Source organism: Alosa pseudoharengus, unplaced genomic scaffold (genome assembly GCF_046254945.1).
Source record: "Alosa pseudoharengus isolate Yale_2024_CS ecotype anadromous, Long Island Sound unplaced genomic scaffold, YU_APseudo_1.1 YU_APseudo_1.1_scf_10, whole genome shotgun sequence".
Taxonomy (NCBI): domain Eukaryota; kingdom Metazoa; phylum Chordata; class Actinopteri; order Clupeiformes; family Clupeidae; genus Alosa; species Alosa pseudoharengus.
In genome coordinates this window covers 41,330,834-41,346,526 of record NW_027468565.1, presented here as the reverse complement: position 1 = coordinate 41,346,526, position 15,693 = coordinate 41,330,834, and the positions used below count along the sequence as shown (strand labels likewise).

General features: G+C 42.5%; 1 protein-coding gene across 2 annotated transcripts in view; it reads left to right on the top strand.

Moving 5' to 3' along the window:
- Positions 1 to 9,995: 9,995 nt before the first annotated feature.
- The window catches only part of appl2 (adaptor protein, phosphotyrosine interaction, PH domain and leucine zipper containing 2), a 43,578-nt gene continuing 37,880 nt past the window's right edge, over positions 9,996 to 15,693 (top strand). For both annotated transcript variants that reach the window (XM_076272276.1, XM_076272268.1), the window contains exons 1-3: positions 9,996 to 10,097; positions 13,360 to 13,458; positions 14,556 to 14,615. In XM_076272276.1, coding sequence (XP_076128391.1) covers positions 10,044 to 10,097; positions 13,360 to 13,458; positions 14,556 to 14,615 — 213 coding nt within the window. In that variant the 5' untranslated portion in view covers positions 9,996 to 10,043. The remainder of the gene's footprint in view (positions 10,098 to 13,359; positions 13,459 to 14,555; positions 14,616 to 15,693) is intronic.

Below are 15,693 nucleotides of genomic sequence, written 5' to 3'. Positions count from 1 at the left end.
TATAGTACAGTATAGTACAGTCTCAGGGATTAAAGTGAAAAAAAGTCATACCATAATCCATAAGTCATACGTTGTTCATATCTACCTATAGAGATAGCACCCCTTTTGCGGTCGCGACCTATTGGTTTTTAATGTACAAAAAGATGCAAACAGCAAAGTAAAGGGAGTATTCGCCTTATTCACACGGCGGCCATTGTTTAAACCAAAACGAGGCTACAGGGTACACTTACTATATAATTAATGCCACCTACAGGTGAATGCATAGAACATAACAATCATATGGTTTGTGTACCCTGTAGCCTCGTTTTAGCCGCCAATGGCCGCCATGTGAATAAGGCGAATTGAGAGTGTTCTTGATTGAGATTGAGTTTTCCCGATGAACAAAAATATATCTTAGTACCATCCCTGACCATTGCTGATTAGCCATTGCTGTTCTTTTCTACTGCAGCAATATTGTAGAAAGGCTTTAACACACTCTTATTTAATTACTTAAGGCCAAAAGTGTTTAAAGGGGAGATTTTTTTCTTGTTAATATGCAATTCAACACCAAGTAAAATCTATAAAATCAAGTTTGCAAGACTTCCCATTTCCTCATCAAAGTAACGAATCAGAACATTCTAGATATTGTTCATATTTCCATTTGTTGCCTCATCCGCATTTAATGAAAACATGGTAATTTTGAGTTTTACAGACAACTCAGTTTTCCAATGAGCAGCAATACTGTGTGTGCTCATGCAGGAGGTCTGCGCATTTGATAACGACAATCGGCGCTTTTGTCTTCAGCAACAGATTGTATAAGGTTGACAAGAGGTTGCGATATGGTGAGGGACAGGTTGTGTTGCGCTATTAAAGAACATGCGTAGCCTACTTTCTAAACGTAAAAGCGGTCAGCCATAGATAAACGTAGCCTACCTCTGTCGTGGTGGCTAGTTGCACCAGGTAGGGAAGATGTCCTGAAGTGCACGAACGTTAACCTTATGGCGGTCTTCTGATTGGTGGCGTGCTAAAACCTTTTCCTATTGCATCCATAAACAATTTTCTTGCAGCGAACCGCGCAAAAGCAAACCCCTGGCACTGTAATTTCTTTACACCATGGCTTGTTAGTTCTCCCCCGTTTCCAACAGCTGCCCATCTCCATTTATTTTTTAACTTTTGACACCTGCCTTCCTTTAGCAACAACGCATCCATGACAGCTAGTGGCCTTGCCAAATAGACGCACACAAATCATGACACTAATATGCGAGGTTCTGGTAGGCCTACTGGTTATGGTTTTGTGCTATAAATTAATAATATTTTATAGCAAAGTTTTAAGTTGACTATTTTAATTGTATGGTTATTTTTTGTCAACATACACTCACAACCTACAGTGGGCATCGCTTTCAAATGGCCACTTCATTCGCGCATTACGAGGCGTGAAGCTGCGTGAAGCTTTAGTACCACTTTCAGCCACTGTGCGTCGCTCTGCCACTGTACATCGCTCTGTCAGTAGCCTGACTGCCGCCCCTTCTGAAAAAGCAGGAGGCTAGGTTACCTTTAAACGTAATTGTTACCGAGAGGAATCCCAGCCTATGAATTCAATAACAAAATAAATCGTAATTAAACATTACCTCGATTAAGACTACTTGGGTATGGCTTAAGGCTTGACTACACGGTGGTAGCGAAAATCTAAATCTGCTTTTGATAGCCTAGGCTACCGGTGCTGCTCCACAAAACGAAAAAATATCTTAACCCTTATAAGGTGTTCGGGTCTGTGGGACCCGTTTTCAGTTTTTAGCTTAATAAAAATGATACAAATAATTATTTTTTAAAACTAAGATTCATTGGCCTTGGCTCATTTTCTGTGAGGAACATAAATCAGAAAACATTTTCAATACCCCCCCTTCACATTTATATTACACACAGGATGTTCGGGTCCACTGGACCCGGAACTAGTTAAAGTGTGGAAATCATAGGTCCTGTGTGTGTGTGTGTGTCAGTGTGTCAGAGGGTTTTGATGGTGATGCAGAGCAAATAGTTTCAGAAAGTGAGGATAACATTTCTGAAAAATTAGAGTCCGACACTGAGTTTGAAGTGGAGGATAAGCATCAGCCAGCTCCGAAATGTAAAAGAGCCTCAGGACTAGCCCTTCAGCAGCCAGGACAAGCCTGCAAGCAGCCAGCCCCAGGATCATCCAGTGAGCAGCCAGGACCAGCCCGCAAGCAGCCAGGACCAGCCTGTGAGCAGCCGGGACCAGCCCGCAAGCAGCCAGGACCAGGACCAGCCGTGCAAGCAGCTAGCCCCAGGACCATCCCGTGAGCAGCCAGGACCAGCCTGCAAGCAGCCAGCCCCAGGACCAGCCGTGCAAGCAGCCAGTCCCAGGACCAGCCGTGCAAGCAGCTAGCCCCAGGACCAGCCCGTGAGCAGCCGGGACCAGCCGAGAAGCAGCCTGCAAGCAGCCAGGACCAGGACCAGCCCACAAGCAGCCAGGACCAGCCCGTGATCAGCCAAGACCAGCCCGCAAGCAGCCAGGACCAGGACCAACCTGTGAGCAGCCAGGACCAGCCCGCAAGCAGCCAGCCCCAGGACCAACCCGTGAGCCTTAGGACTAGCCCGTCAGCCTACATCGAAACGCAAGCGAACCTCAGGACCAGCCCACCAGCAGCCAGCCCCAGGACCGGCCAATAAGCAGCAAGCCACAGGACCAGCTCGTCAATCAGCTTCAAAACGCAAACAGGCCTCAGGACCAGACCGTGAGCAGCCAGCCATAGGACCAGCCTGTCAGCCAGCTCTGAAACGCAAGCGAACCTCAGGACCAGCCCGCCAGCAGCCAGCCCCAGGACCAGCCGATGAGCAGCAAGCTGCAGGACCAGCCGTTGAGCAGCCAGCCATAGAACCAGCCATTGAGCAGCCAGACATTGGACTCGACTGTCAGCAGCTTGCAAATGACAACATATGGATGTCAAAAAATGGTAGAATTGAATGGTCTTCCTGATCAAGAAATGAACCCCCCTGCATGGCTGCCAATGTGATTTGGATGCTACCAGGACCTACTGTACATGCTCGATGTCTTGTGCATGTAACTCATGCACAAGACATCAATTCTTCTTTTTACCTTTTCATGCCATCCCCTATCAAAAAATACATATGCAATACACACACAGTGAGACTCTGCCCCTCATGTGTGGTATAGTCTGGTATAAAATTGCTGTGTTCAATGGCTTCAATGTGTTGTTCAGACAGATGTTATTGAGTATGTTCAATTTCTAATGAAATTCAAATAAATAAAACTTGCTTCATTTGTACAATTGTTGATTATTTTCCAGTTATGCCTGTTTTATGATGCATTTCCTTATTTTGTTATATTTGAATACAAAAATAAACAAAAACGAGTGGCACTTCTATTCATAATTGTGATTTAACAAAGGTAAAGGCAACACATTTAACATATGTGTTGTTTATATTACTTGCAATTGGGATGAAGTAACCATCTAGTAAGTATTTTTTTTTTTTTAAAGTTTGATTATGTTGAATTAAAAGGCCTAAAATGCAATGGGTCCACCAGACCCAGCAGCACCTCCTGTGTAACAAAAAAACGAACACCCTATGAGGGTTAATTTGCTGTCTATGTTATTGTCAGTGTTGGGGGTAACGCAACTACGCAAATCAAAACAGTGTCTTAATTTGCCCTACTTCTTGACTGCAATGTAGTCAATTGACTGCTTGACATGTCATTTTTTTTTCCTGTACAATAAACAAATAGGCCTACATCTGCTTTATGCCGCAGAATTACATTATTTGGCTGACTGCAGACGCGCCACTTCCCTCCCCATATTCTAAGATTAAGATAGTAGCCTATACAAAAAGCACTTCATACTATCATAAAAAATCGTTAAAACGAATAGCTATTTGCAATTTGACAAAACACTGGTCCTCATTTTGCGAATGCGAGGACGATATGCCTGTTGCATTTAGTTAGATGTCCGAGTCACGCATGTTTGAAAACCACTGGCTCGTAATCACAATAATTTAACACACGACAGTTGGATAGCCTACTTCATCATGTCCCCATGCCTACATTTCTGTGAGTAGCACAGAGATCATTAAAAACAATAAAGTATGGCTCTCCGTTTGGGACATTGAAAACTTATATTTTTAATACCGTCGAAGATGCTGACTTGCAAAAGCCTTGGGATAACACGTTATCTCCACTATCATCAGTCATGCCCCTTGATCAAAGTGGGGAATGAAATAAAAGTTTGAGAACCACTGGCTTAACAAGTTACCTGCAGTCCAGAACACAGAATCTGTTGCAATATTCTGATGATTGGCAAATGTTTGTTTTCCAAAGTAAGAATTTTACTTCACCATGCACCTTCGACAATGAATAGCTCATTACACTTGTTACTGTTAAACGTAGGCCTACCAGGTATCATTACAAACATTATTCTGTGTCCTAAAACTGGCATATTTTATGGCATTGTGTCATGTAAGTTCGTTGCAAAATCTAGAGAAATGTGTGAGGTGGTCAGCGGGGGACAATTGAGACACTTGTAGTGTGTTATTACATTCCACACTATCCACAGCTGTGGTAGGCCTATCAGGGGCAGGAGGATTACTGTTAGCGCAGGCTTTATATAAAATTCTTCAACAGAAGGCCTCGAATGTTGTCTTGTTTGTGGAGCGCTTTGCTTCGCTTCTGTAATCTCGGCTTCATTGAAAATGAGGGCTTCCCTCAATGACCCTCCGAGAATAAATAAAGGTTGAATGAATGAATGAATGAATGAATGCAGGCTTGCCCAAAATAAAGGCCTGTGGTTTGCGCAGCCTACAGTAAATAACAGACCCGCCAGAATGTGCGTTATGATGCTTTTTTACGAGCAAGATGTTTTTGGTACCCTACGCACACTGCATGATCATCATTGTTGTGATATTCGACCATTAATATGGGTAAATGGGCAAGCGTGACCACCTTGATTGGCTGATGATTGTAACGCGGGCATGATTCCAAACACCTCCCTTACGATGATGAGTGACAGGTGACAGGTCTCAGAATGCGTGCGCTACACAAGGACGGAAGATGATGAATAACTGGGGCCGTAGGCTATTCACAAAGCCTTTTATCTTACTACTAGGAGTAGGCTACTCCTAAATCGCACTTAAAGATTTTAGCTTGGAGTTTTCTCTTAAAAGTTATTCACAAAGCTTTTCAGACAACTCCTAAACTAGGAGTGAGTCTTCGTGGGTATGGATGACGTCATTACTCATGCACGAGCTTGACTGAAGTGACCACCTTGATTGGCTGACGATTGTAATGCGGGAATTCCAAACACCTACCTTCCGATGATGAGTGACAGGTGACAGGTCGGAGAATGCGTGCGCTACACCAGTAGTGAGAAGGACGGAAGATGATTAATAACTGAATAAAAAGGCCTAGCCTAAATGAATAAAGAGTAAGGCAAAACAAATAGCCTAGTAGCCTAATGAAACAGGCCTATGGATTGATGCAGTAGCCTACCTTTGCAACATTATTAAATTAATCTGTCACCATAGGCTACGTTTGCAAAGAGGAGAACATTTTAATTTGATTCACAATGAAACGTTACTTTTCATTTACATGTTAACAATGAGTAGTTTTGGTTGTGTTTGGGTGGCGTTATTGCATCCCTTTTATGAATGCAAAATTGTTCCCTCGCGATTGGAAGCTCCTGTTGCGCACAGGCTACGCATTTCAAAACATTGCAACGTAAAATGCCACAAAAAAGCTGTTTATGAATAGGTCTTAGTGAGTTAGGAGTCCTTTCGACTTAAGCTGTCCCAGACTTAGGTGCTACTTTTAGGTCTAAAATGCTTCGTGAATTACTTTTTGTGAAGTAGTGAGGAGTACTAAAGTTAGGAGTGACACGCCCATTATTTTTAGGAGTTGCTCCTAAATTCGCCAGTTAGGAGCTACTTTTAGCCTTAAAATTCTTAGCCTAAATGAATCAAGGCAAAACAAATAGCCTAGTAGCCTATGAAACATACGGATTGATGTAGTATCTTTGTAACATTATTAAATTATTCTGTTACTATGCCTACGTTTGCAAAAGAGAACATTTTAATTTGATTCGCATGCGATAATGTTACATTTAATTTACATGTTGACAATGATTAGCCTAGTTTTGGTTGTTGTTGGCGGCGTTATTGCATGTTAGTTATGCCTACAATGCAAAATAGCTCCTGTAGCTGCAGGATTTCAAAACACGGCAAAATGCCGCAGGTTTGTGAATAGGTCTGTGAGTAAGGAGTCCTCTTGACTTCTTTTAAGCTGTCAGAGGTGGGAAGGTGTGATGTGTTGGGGGCAGGGCCGGATGGACACAAATGTCTGATGGCCCCCCTTCCCCCCAGCCAACGTGAATCGGGTGGTCAGTTAATAGGCCTATCGTGAAGATTTTTCCTGCCATCTAAGGCACGAGCACATCTGTGAGGCCAAGCCTCACCAAGTAGCTCGTTTGTTTACAACTAACATTCCATTTAATTAAACTGCTTTATAGGCTATGCCGAAATAGTTTTCAACATTTTGAATATTAGTGTCGGGTGAATTTAAATGTTCTCAAAGTAGCCTTATGGCTGAAAGCTGCTTGGGATCCCCCCCGTCAAGCAATATAACCATACAAACGCGCTTCCTGCACTCATTGTTTCAAAAGGAGTAATTTTGGCTTTGTCAGAACTGAAGAGCTGTGGACGGCACGGCACGGTATGCCCAATGAAAATAAATTAACGCAACGGAACACAACACAGACCCCGCTTCTCTCGCGTCAGTCACTGACATGAACGAAACACAGAACCCGCTTCTCTCACGGCAGTCACTGACAGTAGCCTAGAATAAATGCATGGGGAAAAACACTTCCCCATGACAAAGACATCGTAAAACACTGAAAGTTAATATTTTGTCACTAGCAACATACATCTGTCCTTTGTCAAATGTATTATGTTCCAAGTAGCCTATGCGTAATTCTGCTTCATAAAGTTGAACAAATACATTTGCTTATTTCATAGAAAAATATAAATAGCCAGTTAGGGTCTACAGTGCAGACTTGGTAAGTTATGGTAGGCCAACTTGCAGTGAACATACAAACAGGGGAAATTCTTTCTCTTGTAGCTGAGTAGTCTCAGGTGCGCACGTAGACATAAGGCCGAACATGCAAGCGCCAATGAATCGTGCTCTCACGACAATCACGCCGTTAAACTTAAATAGGTTAACCTGTTGAGGAGTAGCCTACGGTCACAAATATGTGATCAGATGCAGCTGGGCCCCTGGGAGTACGATCACAAATATGTGATTTGAATGTTTTCAAAAAAGTTCACGTAGAATTCTAGAAGGAGCCAGGAAAATAATTCACTCTCTGGGGAACGGCATTGTCTTAAAGAATTCACTCCTCAACAGGTTAACATCACTCTAAGTTCGCCTTCAAGCAAGGAAAACGATGATTTGAAGACATCTGTTTCGTTGGAAGGGCAAGGGGTAGCAACAGGGCAACACAGAGACAGGCCCGATGGCAGGGCTGTTATGAGAATATTAAAATATGTGATAAATACGGAAAAAGTTGGCATGCATTGTTTCGGCCCCTGTGAACAGGGATTATTTGTCATATTATTAATCACATATGATTATTTGTGAAATTGTGCAAACAGGCGCAACACATTTGAAAAGGAAGGACTGGTAGCATGCAAGCTCACGGGAAAGATTGATTTATGAACGTTATCACAGTGTGTGGCTGTGGCGCGGGCGGAAGACAGCGACAATTGGCAGGGGAGGGTCATGTCTTTTTTTAACAATTCTGTCGGAGGGTCATTGAAAAATTTCTAGCAGGCAAGAGAGGGTCATGCAACTTTTGACTGAAGCACTCAAAATTCCTCCGGTGGCCCCTTCAATAAATAACGAACAGTCCCTAGATTGCTGCTGGGCTATATGTCTTGGTTCAACAACTCATTGCCGTCAAACGCATAGCCTATCTGCGGTTGCATCCATTACAAACAAACATGCAATGTGAACGTCTGGGATTGGGGAGAGCACTAAATGCTCTACTGAATAAGCACGAAGTCAAACCTTTAAATGAAAAACACTCTCTAATAATCAAAAAATTAAAAATAAACCGATGAAGTAAACTTGTGACCATCAAAAATCATTTATCGCCTGTAACAGGAAGGCATTTGGCTGAGCAACGGAGGTTAATATGCTCTATATTTTGTCCAAATGATGTCTGTCTATCATCGTTGCACTCGGAGAAAAAACCAGAATGTTTAATTTGTCCTGCGTTTCTTCTACGGCTGCAAATGGGATTCACTCGCAGTTAACCAAATATTTCTTTATTAGGGCAGGGCAGGCATATTTCTGGCTATTACATTATTTCTAAACCAGTCTGCTAAAGTCTGTAGTGAAGTAGGGTTTTCCAGGCTCCATTTCTTTTTACGAGACACCCTGCTCACTTGAGCCATATATATTGGGTTGTTGCAGCGTCTCACTGGAAAAATACAAATTAAAGTCGCGTGATACCGCGTGATCCCACGCGCGGACCGTGAGTGAAGCTGGCCAAGTCGAAGCACTGCCCACTGTACTGTCGTTAAAAATGAGGCCTAAGCAAAATAGGCTACAAGGCTGTCTGTGTACGACATTACATGCCATAATCAATGTTGCTTATAGAGAACCCTTGTCAAACATAAGACTCCAATTACTGATTTTTGCACATTTGATGTGTGCATCACCCTTCCTATTGAAAGGTTTAGTTGCAAAATGATGTCAATGAAACAGTTCTGCCTGACCAAGAAAGCATGAATGCGTACAGATTTGAAGAATAAGGATTATGACCTTATGTCTTAATAAGCTTCTACTTTCTGTTTTAATCTACTGCAAATTCAAAAGGGGCCTGCTTGGTCTGAAGTAAAACAGCGTTTTCAGCAATTATTCACAGACAAAAAAAAAATGTCATTCAGGGTCAGGATTAAAGAGACTAAACATGAAAATACCTTCCCATTCATTCACACCACTCCAGGACTGAATAAAAACCTCCTACACTTCAAGCATCACACAATAACAATCTTGATGCCTATGTGTGAGACATTCTAATCAGCTCATATGGTGATCCATGAAAGGGTCTAGCTAGTTACTTCATTGTCATTGGTGCTCATCACACACAATACCATTGTGTGAGACTGCTGGTGTAGGTAGGCTACTCTTGAGCAATTAGCCTACAAGAATGTTGATTTGTGAGTGTCTGATGCTTTGTGTCCATGTCAAATGTAGCTGCAGGACTGAGAACTTCACTCCGTGAAGCAGAAGCATTAATGGGGGTGTGGCACATTCTTTGACGTTTCTAGCTCAGCTAGCTAATGGTTTTAAATTCGTTTAACAGACATGCAGTCAGTAAAGTAGCCTAACCTTGGCTTAGAAATAGCCTTAAATTGACCCCTTGTTTCCTTTTTCATTTTACAAGTATCAGGTTGTAAAAATAAATACAGAATATCACATCTAGGCCTAGATCAATTTTTCCATTATAAAATGCCGATTTTACACTTGGTATTCCACCCTCGATATGGACTAAAACATTGTCAACAATTATATACAAAAAACGTATTTTTGACTGTTTCAACAGAAGGGGGCACTATAGACTAACAAAAAGGACAGCTGCTCCTGCTTCTACCCACGGCTTTTGTCTGCACGCATGCAACTCATCTATAAAACGTAAATCGCCCACAATTTGTATTATATTATATTATATTATATTATATTATATTATATTAGGCCTATATTAGGCTATATTATATTATAGGCTACTACAGCCTATTAATTATGAGGGAGAAAACTGCGGATTTTGTTAGATACTGATCATGCTGAATTATTTTTATGGTTTTGTAGTTAATATATAGGCCTATTATATTATATTTGACTAGGCTTTGTGATGAGTGGTGACGCAGAAAACTCCGCCTGGAAATACGTGTCAGCAGGAACAGTAACCCAAGTGCTCTCTGGGAAACAGAGTTCCTGTCCTGAATTATTGAAGAAGGCTACGATCTCCCCGATTAGCAAGATGCCGGCCGTTCACAAATTACTTCTGGAAGAAGCCTTACAGGACAGTCCACAGGTAAATAACATACATCCGCTCTTATTATAATTTGAAGAACCGATTGCTTCATTCCTCGTAGATTTTTAGCAACCTTTAAATCTATGCGCTCCGTAGGGTAGCCTATGGTCCAGGAGTAGCCTAACGTCAAGAATGCAAATGTATTTCTGATTTTGTTGTAACATTAATGTAAACATAGCTTACAGTTCTACAATAACAGGGTGCCTGCAATAAAAGTGTTCAAATATAGGCTACCATATATCACGATACAGAATGACTAGCTACACCCTCTCCTTTATCCACCGTGCCCATGGAGCAGATTTTCTAGTCTGGGCCAATGATGTCAGGATGAGAACAGACACACTATGTTTACGAATGAATGCAGGGCCCTTTTGAATCGGCGATGATAACCTGATGATAGGCTAGCCTATATAGGCTAATTTATATAGTAGGCCCATCCGAATCTTGGGCTGGTGTAGTAGCCTACTGTCAGCATTGTTTTACAGGCTGTATTCCTAATTGTAATCAGAATCCAAGGCCCTGCATCACAAATAAGTGGGTGGGATCTATTGGAATCCATTGAGTTAGGCTGCGGACGGTGAAGCCTATGTGGCAGCTGTCGGATAGGCTGGCTGGCGTTGGCTACATAGAGCTGGAATTGCTATAATAACATGTCTAACCTATTTAGTGTCTCCAAACTGCCTTTAAGTTTAAAAGACAACTTCGTGTCACCTGTTGTTTTGAACCAACCCAAACACGCACAACAGTAGAAACCTATTTTAATGTAATTTCTGTAATTAGCTGACACTATGTTAACGTCATAGTTTATCTAATTATGACAACGACAACAATCATGCATAGTATCACAGCTTCAAATGCCCTTGCGTAGTAGGCTACCGTTGTATGCTCCAGCTCTGAGTCAGAAGTGTCTTGTGACTTGGAACTTGCACAGAAACACTAATGGCCACCTTACACCAAACAACTTTGACAAGATTTGGGAAAGATTCTTAAAAGATTGTAGTCTTTTAACTAATGCCCCCCATTCAAGCTTTACTCAAAAGACTCCAGTCTTTGAAGAATCTTTCCCAAATCTTGTCAAAGTTGTTTGGTGTAAGGAGGCCATAACATGCTGACTCTGGGCAGACGTCAGTGGATGCCGAATAACTGTGCTAGTGGCCTACATTATTATTTCAATACATAACCTTGAGATACTATAGGCTACTCACTCAGAGCAAAGCCCGCTACTATACAAGCACCCTAAATCTACACTTGGTCTGCTGTTTGTGGTTAATATTATGTAGGTAGCTGGATGGTTTGATGGTTTAAGTTGCATTGCATCATAGTAGAGCTAGTGAGCGGGGCTGAGCGGTGCGAATATCCCGCTCTTCGCTCAGGCTGTTCACTCGGCCGCTCCTCCGCTTAAATTCACGTCAGGCCGCACCGCTCAATTTCGCTCCCCCATACAATATCTATCTATCTATCTATCTATCTATCTATCTATCTATCTATCTATCTATCTATCTATCTCATGCATCAGTCAGGAGCCATGGCCAATGAAAAATACATGATAAGAATTTTAGTGTCACAATTGTTTATATAATAAGTAATAATAAGTCAAGAATGTTGATACTTTCTTGATTTGATTTGGGAGCCCCCCACCACATCAGTGGAAATCATAGACATTACACTAGTAGACTTAATTCATATTAAGTTTATATTAATTCATATTAAGTTTATATTAAACTTAATACATTTCTCTGGGGAGACACTGCCTCCACCAGCCGCCCCATAGACACGCCCTTGCTCAGTGGCGGCCCTGGATCAATTGGTGCGCTACAGGCGAACAAACAGTATTGTAAAGCCCTGTCCTTGTGTGATACCATTACATGAAACTGTGTTCCTTAAACACAACTGACCTGAGGCCATGGTTTAGTGCACGTTGCCTTTGTTGAATGTCACTGGCTATTGTTTCTCTCTCATCAGAGAAAGTTTTGCGTTGAAATGGATGTGAATGATATTATAAGGCCTGACAATGTCTGGTGGTATTTGTTGAGCGCAGATAATACACAAGGCAACTTTTTTAGTAATGTTGCTGGGCAACGATCCTGAGTATGTTGCGCTGAGACATTAATATTAGAAATGTTGCTGGGCAATGATCCTGAGTATGTTGCGCTGAGACATTAATATTAGTAATGTTGCTGTGCAATGATCCTGAGGATGTTGCGCCGAGACATTGATAATAGTAATGTTGCTGGGCAATGATCCTGAGTATGTTACTCTGAGACGTTGATGTGTTGCTGGGCAACGATCCTGAGTATGTTGCTCTGAGACATTGATGTGTTCCTGGGCAACGATCCTGAGTATGTTGCTCTAAGACATTGATGTGTTGCTGGGCAACGATCCTGAGTATGTTGCGCTGAGACATTGATGTGTTGCTGGGCAACGATCCTGAGTATGTTGCTCTGAGACATTGATATTAGGCAGCATTTAATTCTCTGGAGAACTTCATAATCATCAGTAGGCAAATTGTCATCTTCATCCAATCAAAACACATAGAACCGGTTATGTATCATTATTACCTGTAGGGTTTGTGTGTTCTAAATGATGTGTCCATATTGGTTAGCTGATCTAAATGATGTGTCCATATCTGTTAGCGGTTCTAAGTTAGCTGTTCTAAATGATGTGTCCATATCTGTTAGCTGTTCTAAGTTAGCTGTTCTAAATGATGTGTCCATATCTGTTAGCTGTTCTAAATGATGTGTCCATATCTGTTAGCTGTTCTAAGTTAGCTGTTCTAAATGATGTGTCCATATCTGTTAGCTGTTCTAGGTTAGCTGTTCTAAATGATGTGTCCATATCTGTTAGCTGTTCTAAGTTAGCTGTTCTAAATGATGTGTCCATATCTGTTAGCTGTTCTAGGTTAGCTGTTCTAAATGATGTGTCAGCTGTTCTAAATGATGTGTCCATATCTGTTAGCTGTTCTAGGTTAGCTGTTCTAAATGATGTGTCCATATCTGTTAGCTGTTCTAAGTTAGCTGTTCTAAATGATGTGTCCATATCTGTTAGCTGTTCTAGGTTAGCTGTTCTAAATGATGTGTCCATATCTGTTAGCTGTTCTAGGTTAGCTGTTCTAAATTATGTGTCCATATCTGTTAGCTGTTCTAAATGATGTGTCCATATCTGTTAGCTGTTCTAGGTTAGCTGTTCTAAATGATGTGTCCATATCTGTTAGCTGTTGTTCTCTGTTCTGGTTCTGAGTTGGTTCTGGCTTTGTGTCCCTTAGACTCGCTCCCTTCTCAGTGTGTTTGAGGAGGATGCAGGGACCCTCACAGACTACTCCAATAAGCTGCTCCAGACTATGCAGAGAGTGTATGGGGCCCAGGTACTGTATAGCAAGAACAACACACACACTCACACACACACACACACACACACACACACCCTATTAGCAGACTACTCCAATAAGCTGCTCCAGACGATGCAGGTACTGTATAGCAACCAACAACATTCTGACAGTGTGTTACTGCAATGCATTGAGTTGCACAACAAGCTCCCTGCGCATACCTGTGCTGTTTAAGATGCCAGTGCTGTTTAAGATACCTGATACATATGTGCTGTGTAAGATACCTGATACATATGTGCTGTTTAAGATACCTGATACCTGTGCTGTTTAAGATACCTGTGCTGTTTAAGATACAACATACCTGTGCTGTTTAAGATACCTGTGCTGTTTAAGATACCTGTGCTGTTTAAGATACCTGATACCTGTGCTGTTTAAGATACCTGATACATATGTGCTGTTTAAGATACCTGATACCTGTGCTGTTTAAGATACCTGTGCTGTTTAAGATACAACATACCTGTGCTGTTTAAGATACCTGTGCTGTTTAAGATACCTGTGCTGTTTAAGATACCTGATACCTGTGCTGTTTAAGATACCTGATACCTGTGCTGTTTAAGATACCTGTGCTGTTTAAGATACCTGATACATGTGCTGTTTTAGATACCTGTGCTGTTTAAGATACCTGTGCTGTTTAAGATACCTGATACCTGTGCTGTTTAAGATACCTGATACCTGTGCTGTTTGATACCTGATACATATGTGCTGTTTAAGATATCTGATACCTGTGTTGTTTAAGATACCTGATACATATGTGCTGTTTAAGATACCTGTGCTGTTTAAGATACCTGTGCATTTTTAAGTTTTGCAAATTTAAGTTTTACCAGACCTTGTAATGCCTCATTAAGCACACAAAACATGCACTCAAAGACACACACACAAACACACACACCCTATTAGCACCACTCCTGTACACACACACACACACGCCCTGTTAGCAGCACTCCTGTACACACACACACGCCCTGTTAGCAGCACTCCTGTACACACACACACACACACACACACACACACACACACACACACACGCCCTGTTAGCAGCACTGTACACTAAACAGGTTTCCCGTCTGTGCTTTCAGAGTGAGATGGGCTTGGCAACAGAACAGCTCTCCAAGCAGCTTCTGGAGTACGAGAAGCAGGTGAGATCCCAGCTCTCTCGCTCTACCCTCATATACATTATACGGTCAATCAGAAGACCAATCAGATGACCAATCAGATGCCCACCACATGACCACCACAGCCTCTCTCTCCCTCTGCCCTCATATACATTACATTACTATACTCTTTTGATCCCGTGAGGGAAATTTGGTCTCTGCATTTATCCCAATCCGTGAATTAGTGAAACACACTCAGCACACAGTGAGGTGAAGCACACACTAATCCCAGCGCAGTGAGCTGCCTGCAACAACAGCGGCGCTCGGGGAGCAGTGAGGGGTTAGGTGCCTTGCTCAAGGGTACTTCAGCTGTGGCCTACTGGTCGGGGTTCGAACCGGCAACCCTCCGGTAACAAGTCTGAAGCGCTAACCAGTAGGCCACGGCAACCCTCCGGTAACAAGTCTGAAGCGCTAACCAGTAGGCCACGGCAACCCTCCGGTAACAAGTCTGAAGCGCTAACCAGTAGGCCACGGCAACCCTCCGGTAACAAGTCTGAAGCGCTAACCAGTAGGCCACGGCAACCCTCCGGTAACAAGTCTGAAGCGCTAACCAGTAGGCCACGGCAACCCTCCGGTAACAAGTCTGAAGCGCTAACCAGTAGGCCACGGCCATACGGTCAATGAGGCGACCATCACATGCCCACTGTCTCTCTGCCATCACATACGGTCATCACATGCCCCTCACATGCCCATCACATGCCCATCACATGCCCACTGACAAGAGACAAAGGGTCGGCAGCAGCTCTCTGTAGCCTGACCGGCCTTCTTTACTTGTTTACTGCAGGTGACTGCTTCTTAGGGGTGTAAAGATTAACCGATACGTATCGGTATCCGTTTTTAACGTGTAAGATACGGCTACATCGATACGTGAAGCCCTGTATCGAAAAAAAAACTGAAATGAACCGGTCGTTATATTGATTTACTTGTTATGAATCGGTGCACAACCTTTTCTGCTCGCTCAGACTTATTTACGTTCCAAGCAGCGCGTTCATCACACTTCCGGTTTTGAAACTATACGTTGCACGGAATTGTGGGTAATGCAGTTTGTTTTTGGTTACATTCA